Here is a 20,963-nt window from a genome sequence, read left to right as displayed (position 1 = left end):
TTGAATTTAGCTGTGATTAGCTAAATATTACTTTATAACATCTCTGATAGAGTAACTGATTAGACAAAAATTGAAAAGTGTGGCCTAAGGTAAATGACAACTTATACTTAATGTATTTAAATTATTTTACAAAAGATTATTTAGTGTGACAAAAAGTTGTTAAAATTTAAAAAGTGATACTTAGGAGATATGGCTTTTTTTTTTTCCTGATGAACATGTAATTTAAATATTTGAAAAGAAGTAGAAACCAAGAATCTAAGTAGACAGACTGCTCAGGATTTCTTCCTCACGATGTTGGGTCAGGCTTCAAACCAAATTCTACCATGACATGAGCTTACTGACTTTATATAAATTTCATAATTTCTCTAGGTCTCAGTCTCCTTGACTAAAATATGTGGCTAATGTCACCTAACTCAAAACATTACTGTATTTATCCTTTTTTCTCTACAAAATTCAATATAATGTACCTCAAAAAAAGGCAATATAAGAATAAACTATGGCTCACGCCTGTAATCCACGGAAGGATTGCTTGAGGTCAGGAGTTCGAAACCAGCCTGAACAAGAGCAAGACCCCGTCTCTACTAAAAATAGAAATTAATTGACCAACTAATATATGTATATAGAAAAAACTAGCCAGGCATGGTGGCGTATGCCTGTAGTCCCAGCTTCTCGGGAGGCTGAGGCAGGAGGATTGCTTGAGCCCAGGAGTTTGAGGTTGCTGTGAGCTGGGCTGACGCCACGGCACTCACTCTAGCCTAGACAACAAAGCAAGACTCTGTCTCAATAAACAAACAAACAAACAAACAAACTATGGTTAGGTATTTTAGGACTGAATAGAGAATTTAGATTATGACCTAATTTTCATCCACTCTTCACCCCATCCCCATCTCTACAAAAAAAACAAAAAAAAACCCCAAACTAAAACTAAATATGCAGTTTCCAAGAACTGTGACATAATTTTATTTTCTAGAAAATGAAATCAGTGGAGGACCACCCCTTAGGAAATAAGCATGGAACAAACTCATTTAATATGAGTTAAAACATAATAATTAGAACAGAAGAAGGCAAAAACTCATTACTTTAATTATGCATTATATATTTTTTTCACTACAGAAAGTTGAAAATTGTAAGAAATTCCCTGAAACGAACATATCTTAGTCATTTCTAAGATAAAGAGCATTCAGTCACTAATTTTTTGTGTTTTTATACCTTTAGTTGAAGAGAGGAACACATAACCTATACTTTCAAACTATAGCCAGCCTAAAAAGGTAAATAGTTTTTATTCTGAAAAATACAAAATTTCAAGAAGAAAACTGTACCTATGTAGATATTGGATAATGTTCATTCAAAATGTTTATAATGTGGGTGTCTTTATTCTTTGGGAGACAAAATTGGAGAATTAGGCCTCTGGAGGGAGATACACCTGAGTTAGAATCCAGCCTTGTCATTTAATAGCACCTGGAGCTCAGGCAGAGGCAGAGCCCACTGGCTAGGTAACACATGAGTTATTCCCAATCCCCTTCTCCCATGCAGCATGCACAAAGAAAAATGCTAAATGCTGGTTTTCAGAGCCTTCCCTGAAGCTAGGGAGAGGGCCATGTTCTACCGGTCTCACCAATGAAACATACTCTGAAAGCCTGGGAGCGGTTTCCAAAAAAGCTCTAGTTTCCCTGATAAAAGGGACAAAGAAGCTGACTCTGCCCCCACCATTCTCTTCGTCCCTTCAACACAGATGTGTGGCCTGTAGAATCAGCAGCCTTGTAGCACTCATGACTCAAGAACCAAGCCTGATGTTGATACTGAAGCATGAAATGCTGATGTTGTCAAGCTGCTAAACCAACCCCAGAAGCCACCAACATCCAGATTCTTATGTAAGAAAAATAAGACTCTATATGTTTAAGCCACAAGTAGACAAGTTTTCTGCTATTTACAATTGACACAAGTCTAAATGACTTAGAAAGTCATTTAAATTCTGAGGCTCACCTTCCTCATCTATTAAATAGGTACAATGCTAGTAAGATGTACGTAAAGCACAGTGTCTGCCGTGTCACACCAACCAATTGGGGTTATCATTCCATCCATCCAAAGACAAGAAAATTGAGACTCCATGAAGTTGAGCAACTTGCTCCAGATCACATAATTTATTTAGAAATATAGCCAGGATTCAAATTCAGATATCTTCATTCCAGGGCCGATGAGCTTAAACTACCATTATACTTAGAAAAGTGACTAAACATAGTAAAGAGTTAACAGTAAATAACTGTTGCTATAGTGATTATGATAATGTAGACAACTATGAAGACAAGAACAAGTAGAAAATTTCCAAATTTTCAATTCTAGAGAATAGTAAATTCTCATTTAATCCAACCTTAATTTTATTTTTCTTCTTAAAATTGAAATGGCTCTCTTTTCTTCACTGAAACAGGATTACTGTTTTGTTGAAGGTTAATTTTGTCCCTTTAGAACACCAAAGGAAAACTAAGAACAGTATATCTCAACCAATAATGGAAACACCCTACTATTAGCTAAATAATGTTGTCACTCCTATCAAAAAAAGTAAGCAAGAAATATTTATGGTGAACTTAAATTTAGTAAGGCATTATGCCAGACATTTAAAAATTATTTTCTCCCAAATATGTAGCATGTTTATTTCTTCAAGTGACTTAAGATTTCTTTGCAGGGAGAATTTCATAACAGTTCTAAAAATGAGGAAGTTGCTGCTGCTGCTGCTGCTATTAGTTATCAACACTGTCGCCATCATCATCACCATTACTAACATACAACTTATATCACAAACAAGCATATGCTAAGCGTTACTTTTGGAATGTTTTGCTTCAAACTTCAGATGTTTTCTTCAGTGAAATAACTGAAACAAAGGACCTAAAAAATTCATGTTGAAAACCCAATATTTGAAAAACAAGCTAAATTCAGAATTAAAGTTTCTAAATAAATTATATTCAGGAAACAGGCAGGCTAAAATATGTACAACTGCAATTAGAAAAAGATACTTAGTTTCTGGAACAGATTTTGAGATTTAAAGAGTTTATGGGCCGGGTGTGGTGGCTCACGCCTGTAATCCTAGCACTTTGGGAGGCCGAGGCGGGCGGATTGCTCAAGGTCAGGAGTTCGAAACCAGCCTGAGCGAGACCCCGTCTCTACTAAAAATAGAAATAAATTAATTGACCAACTAAAAATATATATACAAAAAATTAGCCGGGCATGGTGGCACATGCCTGTAGTCCCAGCTACTCGGGAGGCTGAGGCAGGAGGATTGCTTGAGCCAGGAGTTTGAGGTTGCTGTGAGCTAGGCTGACGCCACGGCACTCACTCTAGCCTGGGCAACAAAGTGAGACTCTGTCTCAAAAAAAAAAAAAACAACAACAACAAAAAAAAAATAAAGAGTTTATGTTTACCTGTTAACTTTTAAATTAGTTTAACATATTATCTTCCTAGTAAATAAAAAATAAATGTAATGTAAAAGCCAAAACAATATGGATGGTGAGTAAAATAGAAGTTTAGAGGTTAAAATTAACTCTAGTAAAAATGCTGAGTCTCAGGCTGGGCTCAAGCCTGTAAGGCACGGTGGAAGTATCTCTTGAGGCCAGGAGTTCAAGATTAGCCTGGGCAACATATTATCCCATCTCTATAAAAAAATTAATTTTTTTTTAATTTAAAAAATGTTTTTAAATGCTGAGTCTCAAATATGTACATTTACAGCAGTATATTTTGGAAGCCAAATAATTTCAAATCATATGAACCACAATGAAAGAGGGATCAAATGACAAATAGTTGATATCACCATTTTTATAAGAATACTGTATATAAAAGAAAATGCTTTCAAGGAAAAGATATCAAGGTAAGATTTGTTTGCTTAACAAATTCAAAAATGACACAGAAAATAGCATAAAATCTACATGAACATTATAATATGCTCAATGAGTACTAATTAAGGATCTAATTATACCTACTTAATACCTAATTTGCATTTTTAAAAAGAAACAAAGTATTCTATTTTAGGACCAAAATTAAGGTTCTGAATTAAAACTTTATAAGATAGCTAACTGTAATATATTTATGGGAAAAAATCTTTTCTTAAAAATTAGAACAAGTTAAGAACAAAGCATCATATTTTCAAATATAGGACTATACTGACCATGAATGATTCCTAATTTACCAAAGAAAAATGGATACATATAAATGAAGACTTATAAAAAACACTTATAAATAAGCATCATTTATAGACACATAAAGTGTTTTTCAATTACTATAATGTGTTTTTAAAAATAAGTGAGCTCCAAAACAATCCTTTTGAACAATTCTGTTCATTAAATTAGCCTAGACTCCTGGGTAAATGAATTTTTACAGAACATACTGACAGATGTAGGGTTAGACAGAACCTCGGCCTCTTGCCCTCCACTCCATGTTCTTCCTGTTACTTGCTTTGCTCAACTTCCTTGCCCATGCCAAAAACTGCTGTTATCTCCTCCCTACCATTTTTATCCTCTAATATTTTTTAAAGTACATCCTAGAGTAATGTACAAAAAGAACAGAGAAGTAGAAGGAGAAACAAGAAAATGAAGGGATGTGACAATTTCAGAGAAGGGAATAGCTAGCAGTGTTGAATAACACACAGCACTTAAGCAAAAATTCTTGGGCAGATGACCAGAGGTCACTGATGAATTTAAGAGGGTTCTTTCAATTAGTATAATGGTGAGGGCAGAGCCTGGTGGGCTGAACTGAGAAATTTAGAAAAGAAGGGGAATATTTGGGAATGGGGAAAGTAGACTAGCTTGAAGAGGAAACAAGCTAAAACGTTTCCAATTTTATCAAATGCTCTAAAAAGATAATAAAGAGCAAATTTAAGGTAGCAAATAGGAAATCCAGGGACTATCAGGTTGAATCATTTGAAATGTCAGATATTCAACTATTTTTTACTTGAAAACAGGAATTTTATATGGTTTAAACTAATGTACAAACTTGTTTTCAGGAAAGGAGGAGAAAAGGTTATCTTCTAAGGAGGTAGAAGAAAGAAACAAGATGCCTAAGAGTGGAAAAGGTAAAGTAATAAGAAATCTACTAGAAACAAATGAAAGAATTTAAAGAGCCTATGGTTGAAGCTGAATAACAGAAAGCTATAGTGAATATACTTCGCAGGATATAATATTTCTCCAAAAGAATCTTATTATTTTTACATTTGCATTTCACTTTTAGAAATTCAGCTATTCTGCTCTAATAGGATGCCTGAACATGAACACTGCAACATTTCTTCAAAGCAATCACTCTCACTTAAAGTGGTACAAAAACAAAGCTGCACTGATGTTGTTGCCTGTGTATTTTGTTTTTTTGTTTTGTCTTTGCTGATAAAGGTAGACAGATATATATACTTAGAGCCCAATATGAAGTTGCTAATTCCAGCTCTAATGTTATTCTATAGCTTAATTTCTCATATTTACAATCCCATGTCATCAAATACCTACAAAATAACCACAGCATGTCTATAAAACAGAGTCCATGTCCTGCTGTATGAATAGTTCCTCTACCAACTTCCCTAGCCCTGTGACCTCTATTTTTCTAGCCACTTGGGCTGGAAACCCTAAAGCATCAGTTACCAAAACCTATCGGCCTTTCATTGAACAGCATCTCCTAGCTTTCTGTTCTCATCTCTTCCTACTCTCGTCCAGCCCCTAATCAGCTCCTGCCAGAATGACAATAGTCTCAGAACTGGTCTTGCTGTGTCCACTATATCCCACACATCACTACTAATGTCAAGATCCCAAAACACCAATCTCCAAACATCACTCTTCTGTCTCTCCACTGTCATAACATTTCCGTCTGAAATTCAGAATTTTCTAAAAGGATTCTAGCCTATCTAGTAAAGCAAATACTTTACCACTCCCTAAATCTCGAGCCACACCATAGAATCTTGATCACTGTGGTCATTTTAAAATACATACACAGAAAAAAGAAAAGAACAGATTAGCGGAGAAAAAAAGGTAGAGAGGAAGAGAATGATTAGGAGTGAATCACCATAGTAAATCTCCAATGGCTGGAGAAAAGCCCCAATGGTAGAGACAGCAGGAGGGGAGATTGATAAAAGCTGCTAACTGACTGAATGCATGAGGAGGGTTGTAATAAGAACAGTCTATTACAACTCTCAGGACTAGATGGCTGGGTGCATGGTAATTCAATTAAGCAAAATAAAATATTCAGTATGATTTGTTTGAAATTAGTAAGGCCCTCTTGCAGGAGGCAGAAATAACTGTTTAAAAGGAGTGCCAGCAGCTTGAAAAAGAGCTTTTGCCATCAGTAGGTTTCAATTACTATTGGGAGGGGAAAAGGTGGAGGTGGAGGGGAAGGGGAGGAGGAGGGGTGAGGAAGCAGTATCGGTTTTTATAGCCCAAGCTAGCTAGATCTAGGAGTGATAAAGAGTATCCACTTGATAAATGTTTACTGAATTAGCCCAAAGCTACCAGCAGTTTGTTCAAACAATAGATAAGTAAAGAAATAAGGATTTTGGATACCCAGAATCATAGCAGGGAAGAAAAAATAAAGGTCATCTAGAAAGTATACAGAAAATCTAGGACTAAGAAGTGTCTAATAATAGTAATATTAGTGATAAAAGTATTTTTAACAATGAAAACAAAGAGGGAAAGGTGTTTTTATTTTCTTAAATCTTGCTCTGTCACGTATGTTTTTATAAATAGCTATTACATTTTTGGATTAAAGCTTCCTTCACAAATAAATGATAAAATACATACACAAATTTTGTATACATGAGCCTAATTCCCCTCCCCTCCAGTGTGGGCTGGGCTTTGTAACTCCCCTTTAACAAACAGATATGACAGACGTGATAGTGTGTGACTGTGTCATAACAGGCATTACAACTTCCTCCTTGCTCTCTCAGATCACTCCCTCTGGGGGAAGCTGCTATGTTGTGAGGATGCTCAAGCAACCTGATAGAGAGGTCTCTGTGCCATGTTGGCCTCCTGCCAACAATTAGCACTAACTTGCCAGGCATGAAGTGAACCACCTTGGAAACAAATCCCCTAGACCCAGTTAAGCCTTCAGATGATCACAGCCCTGGACAATATATTGACTGAACTTCATGGGAGACCTTGAGCTAGAATCATCCAACTAAGGCACTCCTGTATTCCTGGTCCACAGTAATTGTGTGAAATAATAAATGTTTCAAGCCACTACATTTTTTTTTCTTTTTTTTTTTTTTGAGACAGAGTCTCACTTTGTTGCCCAGGCTAGAGTGAGTGCCGTGGCATCAGCCTTGCTCACAGCAACCTCAAACTCCTGGACTCAAGTGATCCTACTGCCTCAGCCTCCCAAGTAGCTGGGACTACAGGCATGCGCCACCATGCCCGGCTAACTTTTTGTATATATATTTTTATTTGGTCAATTAATTTCTTTCTATTTTTAGTAGAGACGGGGGTGGGGGGGGTGGGGGGGTGGTGTCTCTCTCAGGCTGGTTTCAAACTCCTGACCTCAAGCAATCCGACCGCCTCGGCCTCCCGGAGCACTAGGATTACAGGCGTGAGCCACCGCGCCCGGCCAAGCCACTACATTTTTGAAGCAATTTGTTATACAGACATAGATAATGCTATCACACCAAGATCATTCTCAATTCTGTGCTAGTACTCACCATTTGCCCCAGGGGTGTCCTTCCATTATCTATCTCCAACACCTCCTTCCCCAGCCTTTAGAATCTAAAGTCCATCTCTTTGGGGAGGTACTATTTTTGTTTACGAAACCATCTCAAACTTTCATTTCTCTAGCTTCTCTTTTGAACTATGCTTGACCACATCATTTAGTTACTTATTCATAAATTCCTTTGTTACTGTTCTCTCTCTGTATGTGTGTGTGTGTGTGTGTGTGTGTATCTTTCCTCCTAATGATGTCATAAAGTCTTTAAAAATTGCATTAAACACACTATAATTAAGGTACTCAATAAATATTTGGTGAGAAAATTAACAAATTCTCCCCCTCTCTCTCTCTTTCTCTCTCACATACACACCCCTGAAAGTATATTTGAACAGTATAATGCAGTGGTTAACAATATGGACTTAGAGAAGCTATATTACCTACTGTCTGCTTACTTACTAGCTGCTGTCCTTGGGTAAGTTACTTACAATCTTTGTAAACCTTAGATTCTTTAGTTTTCTTTTTTTTATTTAATAAGGATTCTAACAGTATCTACCTTAGAGGAACAAAAATGTTAAAGAAAATAATGAATGCAAATCTCTTTAAGAAGTGTCTGGCACAGAGAGCACTCAACAAATGTTAGCTATTACTGTTCTTATAATTAATCACAAATTACAAAATACATGCTGAAATTCTGGGTCCCTAAGGGTCTCTAGATGTTATCAAGTGGCAATCTAAATTAATACAAAATTCTGTAATTTTTAAAATAGAACTCAGGCCTTCTATTAAGATAGCTTTTAATTTTTCTAAAATCCATCCACTCTTAAGTACAGCCTGAACCAATTGTAGGAGTGCAGCCTTGACTTTTTCTCCTCTCTGTCCTATTAAGATATTAACTTCAAAGCTTTTGTGGGAACACTTAATTGCTTGCATTCCTTAACAAGCAGCCACCAAAGTAGTTTCCAGATTCACTTTTGACCTTTACAGTCCTGGGAAGGCATATATGGCAAACTTCCTTGACATATAAATTTAGACAATCTCTGTACTGATATAGTTGTACGTATGGAATATGTAGCATGAAGCAAATCAACTGTTGCACATCAATCAAAATAGAATCCAGTTGAACAATCAATCCAATAGAACAAATCAATCAAAAAGAATTTTGCTATGATATGTATCTAAACAAGAAAAAAGGAAACGAAAAACCTCCAATGTTATTCACACTCTAAATTTTATGTGTTTCATGAACTCAGAACTTTGTAAGATCATATTTTATAATTTGATCATATGTAAACATAATTTATATTTGAACATATAATTTCGACATATTCTTAAGGATTCTTACTAAAAAGTTAAATATAACAGATGCTCTTTTATCTTAAAAAGAAAATCCAGAGGTCTGTGAAAGAAAAACTAATAATTTTAAATCATCTATCTATTTTAAAACATGCATACTTTTTAATTGTGTTCCATGTCTTCTGGAATAAAAAGACCCACTTAATTCAAATTCTTATTTTTCTCTTTTCCCTACCAATACACCTCAAAAACTTTAGTTTTTCAAACATGCAATATACATTCCCTTCTTTATTTGACCCTACATATCACATAACCTGAAATAGAAACAAAGACTGGGAAATTAGCTTGTTTATTCCACCTTAGTGTCAAACAAAAGTACAAATGATATTCAGTGCACATGCTAGTTACCTTAGAGCTGCCAATCATGCTTGTTTTGAAACTCTTTGATTTTCAGAGCTGTCAATCATGTGTGTTGTGATAGAGATGCTAGTGTAGAGATAATGCTTTTTAAGACACAATTCTCATTAACACATTAATAAATAAATGAGCTTTACTTGTAAAACTGGACTTAAGGATTTAACAGAGATGTTTTCAACTCTTGAAAAATCAAAATTAAAATATAACTTAATGAAATGAAAAAATATGGAGGATTTGGCTCTATAACCAAAGTAGTAAGCATGGATTAACCACAGGGATTTTACATTTCAGTAAAAAGAGAAATGTCCCCTGACTGATACAAATGAGAAGTGTTATGACCATGAATGGGAATGAGAGGATCAAATCAATCTAAATCTGGGCATTTTTTGTTTTTATTTTTATTTTATTTTTTTTTTTTCTTTTCCAACAAAGCCTCCAGATATATTTTTTGTTTTTAAAGTAGGCAAAAATATCAATACAATGCATACCCCTTCTCCACCTTCTTATTACAACCCAACTAACTATCTAACTCAGGGGTTCTCAAACTTTTTAAACAGGGAACCAGTTCACTGTCCCTCAGCCGCTGGAGAGTGCAGTGCACATTCCACACATGCACACTGTGGGCCTGGACGAGTAGGCTGCTAAGCAGGACAGGCAGTGGCGGCAAAAACACCCCGAGGGCTGGATAAATGTCCTCGGCGGGCAGTAGTTTGAAGATGCCTGATCTAACTAGTCATTCACACCTGAAATAACACACTTTTCCCTCTACCCACAACTACTCAGTCACCAAGACCTGTCTCTTATACGTCCTAAATTGCTAATGAAAAGTTTCTCCTTATCTCACTTAGACTTAATTCATATTCTCATTTCTTTCTAGCAGCTTCCTTACTAACTCCCCAACTCTAGCAACATTCTTCCAATATATGCACCATACCTGTGCCAGAATGACTGAAACACAAATTTGATCCAAGTTACCTGTTATATTTCAATGGTTCTTTGCCACCTTCAGAATACAGCCCCAATTTTTTAGAATAATATATAAATTCCTTAAAAATCTGGCTCCTGCCCATCTCCCCATTCTCCCATCCCCCATCACTCCTCCTAAACATAAGCCAACTAAGCCATTTGAGTTGCCAGAAGAAGCAGGTTCTCTCATACTTAAAACTTTGCAAGTCCTGCCCTCTCACTTGGAGATACTCTGATTTCCTGCACTTAGTATCTCCTACCTATCCTTTACAACTCAATTGTATTAGTTTCTCTGGGAAACCTTCTATGACACAAGCTGACTGAACCACTGACCCCCTCTTCTCCATTCCTGTAGAATACAGTAAATAGAACTTACATGGTGTTACATATTTATTGGTTTACTTCTCTATCCTCCTAACTGAATCAACTCCCTGAAAGCAGGGATTGTCTTTAATCTGTACATCACTATCATTAAGTACATATTAACTGCTTATTAAAAACTTGCTGACTCAAAAATTGTACCATGTCCAGTTTATTTAAAATTAAAACTAATAAAATCAACAACTTATTTCTTGAGACTGATAAAATATCTTACAGGTACATTCCAAGGCAACCAAACTAAATGAGGCAATAAAGCAATTCTTTGGGTTTAACAATTTATTTATGTACTTACAAATTCAAATTGGCACTGTTTCAAACAAGAATTGGGATCCAACAATCCCATCTTATTTTTGCTGCTGTTCCTACTGGAGGTGTTAAAGTATCAACCATGATAAATGCTTATGTCCAAAACACTCAGCACCTTGATTGGTTCAACAAACACTGTTCTGATATGTGACAACCTCCATCAAGGCATCAGTGAACATGCAGTCAACACAGGCAAAACCCCAACCCAGCTACACTTCACTTATCAGGAAGCTAGTTATCTGGTGACATCAAGTAGCTACAGAACCCAGTGAGAACTAAGTAAGAGTTTAGAAGATATCAAAATACATGCTGAAGTCCAAGCACTGAAGTACATGCACTTTTCTTACACAAGAGGCTGCTAGGTCCTTACTCAAATGCTAGTTGTCCTTATTTTAAGCACAAAAAAACTTGGTGACCAATTGCCCAAGTAGTGGCACACTTGAAGAAGAAAATTAAGAGAGTTGAGAAAGCTATAAAAAGCAGAAAAGGAGAGCTGACACCCAAAGGTGAAGCACAAAAACTACAGAACTAGAGGAGTATGTGGTTATGAAGCAATAATTCCATATGTTTTATTTATTTATTTATTTATTTTTTTTTAAATCCCCACAAAGATGAATTCCATATGTTTTTATTATGATACAATATAGAAATTTATGTTTATAATTATGACTCTGGGTCATTAAAAAAAAAGGTTAAATTACTTTAGGCCTAATGACGTTCAAAGAAAGATGATGCATTTTACTTAACAAACAAATCAAAGAATTAAGATTAAGTATTACATGTAGAAATAGCCAACTTTCTATTATTTACAGAATCAACTTTTTTGAAATATATCATTCCCAAATAACATGAGGCATGCTGACTTTAGGCAATTAATCATTGTCAAACATTAATAGGTTCTTGTGAGTGTCACCATAATTATAATATAGATTCATTCCAAAATAAGGCTGGACCTGCTATGGTTATTTATTCGTGATAATACTTTTCAAACACACTATACTGCTGCCTTAAGCTGTTTGAGCTACTATAACAAAATACCACAAACTAGGTAGTGCGTAAAAAAGAGAAATTTATTTCTCAGAGTTCTAGAGGCTGGGAAGTCCAAGATCATGGCACCAGCAGATTCAGTGTCTGGTAAAGACCTAGTCCTCTCATTCACAGATGGCAGCTACTCTCGGTGTCCTCACATAATGAAAAGGGTAAGGCAGCACTAATCCTATTCATGAGCGTAGAGCCTTCATGAACTAGTCACCTCCCAATGGCCCCACCTCCTAACAGCATCACATTGGTGGATTACATTTCAACAAATCAATTCTGCAAGGACACAAACATTCAAACCATAGCAACCTTGGATAACATAACCAAAGATATAATAAACTATTTACCATTCTTTTTTTTTTTTTTTGAGACAGAGTCTCACTTTGTTGCTCAGGCTAGAGTGAGTGCCATGGGGTCAGCCTAGCTCACCGCAACCTCAAACTCCTGGGCTCAAGCAATCCTCCTGCCTCAGCCTCCCAAGTAGCTGGGACTACAGGCATGCGCCACCATGCCCAGCTAATTTTTTCTATATATATTAGTTGGTCAATTAATTTCTTTCTATTTATAGTAGAGACGGGGACTCGCTCTTGCTCAGGCTGGTTCTGAACTCCTGACCTCGAGCAATCTGCCCACCTCAGCCTCCCAGAGTACTAGGATTACAGGCATGAGCCACTGCGTGCCCAGCCTACCATTCTTTTAACAGACCTCCATAGAGCTTCATTACCACACTGTCTTCAGGGTCCCTGATATGAAACTGCTTCATGTGTGAGATTGTTACAGTAACACTTCAGTTACTATATGTTATATGATTTAGACAGCAGCATAGTAGGATGAAAAGAACATTCATGGGCTTTGGATATACACAGCTCTAGGTCTGAATCCCTGCTTTATTGATTACTAGTTTTGTGGCTGCAGCACATTATTTATCCTCAGAGACTCATTTTTTTCATTTGGAAAAGGGGGATAATATCATCTATTTTCTGTTTACTGTGAGAAATAAATGAGACAATATACATGAAATGCCAGTATAAGTTTTAAAAAAAACCCATTATGGTTATTAGAAGGAAATCAGATGGACTATGAAAAGGAAACAATCTTAATTTACACTGCAACAAATTTTGTGAAATTGCATGCTATATTAATATGACAGAAGAAAAAATGTTTTTAAAAGAAGAGGAAGACAGGTTCCCAAGATGGGAAACGTGCCTTGTACTTTTAAATCATAGTAGAAGACCTCTGACTCATAGAATGGTTCATGGAAAATTAGGTCAAAATTAAAAGACTCAAAGTATACACATACAAAGTAAAAATATTAACTTCAAGCAAATTGATGGAAATATACTAATATGGGGTCAAGACCTTCTCTCTGAGTAGGTGTCTATTCACTGGAGCTCTGTCTCGACTTCCTTATGGAATAATACCTACACCTGGAAGGTCTGTGATTGCCAAAGTCAGTTACATGAAAGTAGACAAAGAACAGAAAGACATTTGGAAAGCAATACCTTACACATTTTTATGATTTTTCTTTCAATCTTTATAACCTAATTCAATAGCAATTTCTTAGAAAGAAAAATTATCTTTCTTTTATGAAGTCGTTCCAAAATATTAACATTAGCTTTCATAAGAACAAAAACCCTTTCTATACTCATATTTTATTAATTTATGTGATATTCAAATAAATTACATAATATTAATAATATAAACATATTTTGAAATAAGCACAATTAGTTTTTGCTAAACATATACCTCACTGGAAGAAGCAAAAATGCTCGGGCATAGTACAGGATTTCTAATCTCTAATGTTTGGTGTGGTATTGGCATCAGTCTAGTCAGTGGGCTTTATAGAACAAAGAAAGACTGTTGATTAATTTGGTAAATCAGTTAAGTAAATGATAATTGCTAAAGAAGTTGTTAATGCCACAGTCATTCTGATTTGTCATATGTGATTTCTGATTTCAAGTCATAAGCTGATTTAAAAAACAATAGTTAAAACTTTCGAGACTGGTACTACAAGTAATATAATAGGTCTTAATCATGCCCCCAAATCTCTGAATTTACTTATAATATTTCTATTTTGTAGCTTACTTTAAGTAGATCAAATTACATGCTTAAATATTAATACAATAGCTTAGATTCTGAATGTTATTATTAATGAAATGCCTTTCTAGAATTAGTTTCTTCCCTTAAGTGTTTTTAAACTTTTTTTTTTTTGCAGTAGAAATACCACACATTTTAAACAAAATGTTCCCAGAACTGTAATATACAAAACAGATAAATGTAGAGTGGCTCTAAAAGTAGGGCCTAATACCCCTTTTACCACCAGAGCAATCTCTGATGCCTTTCTGCAAAACTCTAAGGCTTTTGGGTACAAAATTTGAAAAGTATTCCTTTAACCTATCATAAAAAAATGAATATTAAAACAGTTATAAAACTTATTAAAAGCTATTACTTAGCTAATTAGAATATTCTGTTAACCAAAATGATTTCTGATACTTATCAGTTGCTGTAAGTCTGAAATACCATCAAACTTATTTATTAAAAGCAACAATGACAAAATTACAACATTTTGCTAAACTGGATATTTCATCAAATGTTAGTTATTTTTCATTATATTTAATCTTTAACTTGTAAAGTAGAAAGTATTCAACTACATGTAAGTCTGAAGGTAGAGGAAAAAACGGTTTTCTAAAGGGATAATAAAACTAAGTAAGGCTGATGAATGATAAACAAATGATGTAAATTTCTATGTCTTTTTTTTTTTTTGAGACACAGTCTCGCTTTTTGCCCAGGCTAGAGTGAGTGCTGTGGCATCAGCCTAGCTCACAGCAACCTCAATCTCCTGGGCTCAAGCAATCCTACTGCCTCAGCCTCCCGAGTAGCTGGGATTACAGGCATGTGCCACCATGCCCGTCTAATTTTTTTCTATATATATTAGTTGGCCAATTAATTTCTTTCTATTTATAGTAGAGACGGGGGTCTTGCTCTTGCTCAGGCTGGTTTCGAACTCCTGACCTCAAGCAATCCACCCGCCTCGGCCTCCCAGAGGGCTAGGATTACAGGCGTTGAGCCACCACGCCCAGCCTCTATGTCTTATTTATAGGGATTTACAAACTACCAAAGCAGGAAGATCTGCCATTACTGAGATTTATTTAGCCTTCCAAAATCTGGTTGGTGAGAGGTCTGGCATCATGGAGTTAGAGAGCAAACATGTGTTCAGCCCCATAAACTGTTCTATTTAGTCATATAATCTATACTTGCAGGAAAAGGGGAAGACCAGAAACAACCAAACTGGATCTCATTACTTCCTGGATCACTGTATCATCCTCCCACCAATGATGAAGACAATATGTAAATATTTGAATAAAGTAAGTTCCCACCCACAAATTTTGTTTTGGATACAAATAAAAGTAAAAAGTAACTGAAACAGTAATTCTGTTTGCCTGACACTTCTCTACAGTATTTTAAAAACATAAATGACAAAAAGCTATAAAAAACCTAGAGGAGGGTTTTAAAAAGAACCTAGGTATTTCTTCATGTATCAATCAAGACAGATAATAAATAGTCTGTGAAAAATATAAATCTTCATTTTATGACATTAAAAACTGGACAATATGCTGGGCGCGGTGGCTCTCGCCTGTAATCCTAGCACTCTGGGAGGCTGAGGTGGGTGGATTGCTCGAGGTTAGGAGTTCGAAACCAGCCTGAGCAAGAGTGAGACCCCGTCTCTACTATAAACAGAAAGAAATTAATTGGCCAACTAATATACATAGAAAAAGTTAGCCGGGCATGGTGGCGCATGCCTGTAGTCCCAGCTACTTGGGAGGCTGAGGCAGGAGGATTGCTTGAGCCCAGGAGTTTGAGGTTGCTGTGAGCTAGGCTGACGCCACGGCACTCACTCTAGCCTGGGAAAACAAAGCGAGACTCTGTCTCAAATAAAAAAAACAAAACTGGACAATAAGGAATTTGCTAAAAACTAGTACATGCAGATTTAGAGGTGGAGTTGCTATCTAAACAGCCATAGGGTTTGGATATATAGTATATAGGTAGCAGAAAAAGGGATCAAACTATTCAGGTTAAATCTTGGCTGAAGTAAACTAGTCCCTTGGGCACACTGTTAGAAGTAACAACACCAGTCTCTAAGCCCAGAGGAAAGGGGCTTAAACTTTGACTCTTGCTTATCATTTAAAAAAAGGAGGGGTGAGGGGCGGTACTTTGATTGTATTTCAGACCTAGAGCACTAGAAGTAGAAGCCAAAGGCCTTTTTTTTTGACTGTTATCTTCCACTCACCAGACATTTTGTCACCATATTATCCTTTTCTACTTGTGTAATTACCAATATTTTAAAGTGATTTAAGTACTTGTTTACTATCAGTACTCCTTCCTCCATTAGACTATGCATTTCATGAGAGCAGAGACCTAGTCCTTACAACACTGCCTGGCAAATTGAAGAGGTCTAGTGAGTGTGTGTTGAATGAATGAATAAATGAATGAACAAATCAACTGCTGTACCACTTTGGCTCCTCCCTTTTCATGATCCTCATTCATGAATGTATTGATTTGGTGAGTATGGTGGAAGTTTAAGTGGGTATTTGTGAGTACAGTGGAAGTCTTAAGTGGGTGACAGTAATTGGATAGTGTGCAGGTGGTTCATTAGAAGCAGGAGTTGAGAGATAACTACTACAGATAACTATAAAACAATGTAGGCATTTAACTCTCCTAACTACATTTAAAAAAAAGACTATAATATAGTAACTGCTCCAAAGACTAGAGAATTTATTTGCAAAATTACTATGAGCCACCCCTCTCCCCTCAAAAGACTTTTGCTAACTAGACTGCTTCACTGGGAGGAGAATGACTGGAGATGGAGGTTTTAAGCAAAGAATAATTTCCATAATAGAATGTGTGCATACATGGTGTGTGTACAGTTTTAAATTAAAAAATTAAGATTTAGTAAATGTGGGAACAGATTCCAGTATTTAACCATTTAAGAATCAAATCAATGATTCTAGTTTTCTAAGGCATTCTGAAATATTATGTTCAAAAATATGACATGACAAAACTTATGTCTTAAGAATTTAATTAAATGAAAAAAAGCAGCACAGATAAAAGAACATCCACAAAGAAATAAACATCCATGAAAGAGATACTATTAACAAAATTCCATCCTTAAATATAAAAAATATATATATCACTGGTATCTGCAATATATAATAAACTTCACTAAGCAGGTGAATATTTGCTGAGAAATAGCTAAGCAGAGTTGTCTGTAAAATACAACTTTTTATAAAGTTAATACCTGATTCTCTTGGCTGCATGTTAGGTCAACCTGTAAGAATAAGATAGCCACTGCAACTGGATAGCATCCATGGTAGCATGATGAAAAATCCATCAGTTGTAAAGAGGGACTAGAGGATTTCTTTGTGTAAAATAAAACAGCACTTCATTTTAAAATTACTATTATATTTTCTACTAATGAAAAAATGATCTGCTATAGCTTCTGCTGAAAGTACCCAAGAGCTTAGGATGTCTCTCTTAAAAGAAAATTTACAGACCACATATCTTTGCATTTGCCTCCTTCACAAACACTCCTCAACAGGAATTCTTCAGGGATGTCATCACTGAGTCGCCAAGATTTCAATAATAACAACACAACAAGAATAACAATAACAACAGTAGCATCTGTTTATTATATGTCAGTCGCTGTTCTAAGTCTTTCCATACAATAACTAATTTAATTCCTCCAATAACCCTTTATACAATAGATACTGATTACAGTCTTAAAATCTAGATTGACAGACACATCCTATATAGAAATTTTTTTAGATCTTACTACTACTTTAACTAAACTTATATAGTTATTTGACAAACCAATTCAAATTATGGCTGAGCCATTATCTCTTATGTCAGAGAGTTTAAGAAGTCCATTTTCCCTTCCAGGTATCACCTAGTTTATACCACTCACTTGGTTAAGACACTGTTCTGTTTTTGATTATATGAGATAGAGGTGTGCTGGAGCCAGCTATACCAGCTCATGAGAGCCCATTGTGCACGCATCTTCCCAACTCTACATTCAGTGACACCATGTTAGTAACTTGAAATTGACTGTAGTGGGAGTATTATTTTATGGCACAGAAATTGGGAAATCAGGGCTTTTTTTAAAAAATCAGACATCTGGTTGTTAAATATTTACTCATACAGCACTGATCTGAAGAAATGTGTTATTTTGTTAAGTTTGACAGGTCCTATTCAGATTTGGGTAGAATAAGTTTGTGTCTCTAATTTGGGTAAGCCCAGTTATCAACTATACTTTTAGACATCCAGAGCTCTCAGGAGAGAAGCAGCACATTCTTGCAATTGCTCTCCTAGGTCTAGAGTAGATTCTTTCCCTATTTATTTCTACAGTATGACTCATTCTCAAATGTTACAAACTTCCTAATCACTGTAAGTCATTCTATCTAACATACCACCGGTTACTAGAGTCATCATTATTTTATAAAGCACAGCTAGTTCAATTGATATACTATCAATTAAGATGCATCCTACTAGAAATACTGAAATCTAAAAAATGTGCACATTAAAAACTGATAGAAGAAAAAGTCATTTCTGTTTTGTTTACTACTGTTTTCCCAGCTCAGAATCTTAGTTCAACATCTCATTTACTCCTGATAGTCTACTCCTAGATCTCTCACATTAGTGCTTTCTCCAATGCCTATATATATTAATAAATATCTCTACCTATGTAGACTACTAACAGAATGGATTCTGTGTATATGATAGAAAAAATAATATTCCTGAAAATAGATGCAAAGTAATAAGAAAAGAAAAGATAAAGGATCAGAATTTGGTGGAGTAAGAGAAAGATACCTGAAGAAGTAGAAAGGGGAGGCTTCTCTGAGAAGCACAAAGAGACTGTGGAACAGAGAAGGGGCAAAAAAGGTTACAAGCAAAATAGCCTAAACAGCATATATTATTACAAAGTTGCTTTTAATTTTATGGTGTGGAATGGTTTATTATCAGGATGAACATTCAAGTCTTCCCCAAAACTGCTTTCACTGCTTTGAGAAGACATGAATATGGCCTAATGTGAATGGCAAGTACTTTTAATGCACTTCAGACTTTTCTGCCAACAGCATTACCAAGAGAAATGAACATATTTTCTGTCTTTTCAAAAACGACCTACATCAAACAATACTGAGGTACCTCAACTTTTAAAAACACTCTTAAAGCACTTGGAAATGATTTTACTTACTCTCCGTCCACTTCTGGTCTTGTACATACACAGTGAAACTTGCCACCGAAATCTATATAAAGATCATTCTCCACAATATGAAAGATTCGTCCAATGACTATTTTATCCTTGGCAGGTCCCATCTGTGTAAGAGGAGAACGTCTTAGCATGGATGCAAACGATTCCACATTTTTTGGAGAGTCCTAAATATGAAAAGAGATATTTATATACATATAACTCAGCATAAAGGTATAATAAAATCTTAAAGGGGAAAATTTTTAAAGTCAAATTTTGTAGCAATAATTAAAAAAAATTTTTTTTATATGGAATTTTGCTATAAATATCCAGTTATGCTCTTTAATTACCTCTACCTTTCTTTTCTTCCTGAAGAGGAGCTAAAGAAATGTAGCTATCTGGACTTGGTGGGGGATGGCAGGGATGCGGTGGTCCAGAGTGGGGTCTCAAGAGCCCAAGCCAGGTCAGGAGAATAGGAGAGTGTGTATACAAAGCCTCCCAGAATGGGGCTAGTGGTGGGGGTTGGAAGGTGTCAGAGTCTGAGCACATGAGAAGGTGCTCAACTTTATTCTCAATTCTGACCATCTTCGAAAATGCTTTCTATTAATAATTAAGGTTTGGTGAGAGTGACTATTTTTAATACAAATTTAAATATACACTAAGATAAAAATGATTAAGGACTCTTCATCACAGTTATCAGTCTGAACATGAGTTCCTGTTATTTTTAAACAACTTGAATTTGTTATAATTTTCTTTTTCCTAAAGTAAAATTTCAAAGGAAAAATAGCTTCTTTAATTGTTTTGTGCTGCTTACTCTCTAGGAGCCCTTTTACGTATTGAATACACTTGAGGCATGACTGAACATATAGTCTGACTACTCCTTTTTTTCCTCTTATAAAAATGTTTTCCATACACATGATTTTTCAGAAATCCATGAACATAGATTTATGCCTTCTATTATCTTTAAATCTGTGTATGGTGGGGTGTGTGTGCACTTTAGTGCAATATAAGGGAAGTACTAAGTTTCTATTTGTGAGAGCTAATCACAGAAGAATATTAACATTTTGATCTACCTATATCCTGTATTTGGAAAGAGTTTTACATTTGTTATTCAAAGGAGAATTTTTATTAAGAGTTCAAAAGCATATTTACTTTTAAAACTACAAAACAATATTTATGACTTAATTTTAATGCATGTACTACTCCAAGGATCACAAACTCAAATGCCAGGGCAGGTGGGGGCTTTATAAGCAGAATGTGCCCAAGTCTAAAAGGTGTAGCCACTACTTAGCTCCAGCTGCAGCTGCAATTCAAGTCCAGTTGTTGCCACGTTTTAATTTTCCAAGAAAAAGCAGAAATCCACATATTAATGTAAAATTTCCAATTTTTAAATGCTTATATGCTGGGGAAAAAAAGTTTTCCATCTTACAAAACTGGCAAAACACATTTGGGTGTTGAATTTGGCCCATGAATCACAAGTTTATGACCTCTGCCTCAGGAAGAAAAGTTAAGACATTTGGCTGATGACAACTCCCTCAGGTGCTGGAGGAAGGGTATGGTGATGAATTTATTTAGTAGATTGAAACACATTGGGAAAAAGCCTTACACAGGAGGGTCAATCTCAAACAAAGACAAGTCAATAGACCTACGTACCAACTAGAGCTTA

General features: G+C 35.6%; 1 protein-coding gene across 1 annotated transcript in view; it reads right to left on the bottom strand.

Annotated features, from left to right (window-relative positions):
• The window catches only part of TPD52 (tumor protein D52), a 211,280-nt gene that overhangs the window by 58,895 nt on the left and 131,422 nt on the right, over window positions 1-20,963 (bottom strand). Inside the window, exon 2 of the mRNA XM_012739995.3 lies at window positions 19,304-19,485. Within this exon, the coding sequence (XP_012595449.1) occupies window positions 19,304-19,485 (182 nt within the window). The remainder of the gene's footprint in view (window positions 1-19,303; window positions 19,486-20,963) is intronic.

The sequence above is a fragment of the Microcebus murinus genome, chromosome 7 (assembly GCF_040939455.1).
Source record: "Microcebus murinus isolate Inina chromosome 7, M.murinus_Inina_mat1.0, whole genome shotgun sequence".
NCBI lineage: Eukaryota > Metazoa > Chordata > Mammalia > Primates > Cheirogaleidae > Microcebus > Microcebus murinus.
Note: the sequence above shows the minus strand (reverse complement) of the source record. Positions and strands in the feature narration are given on the sequence as shown.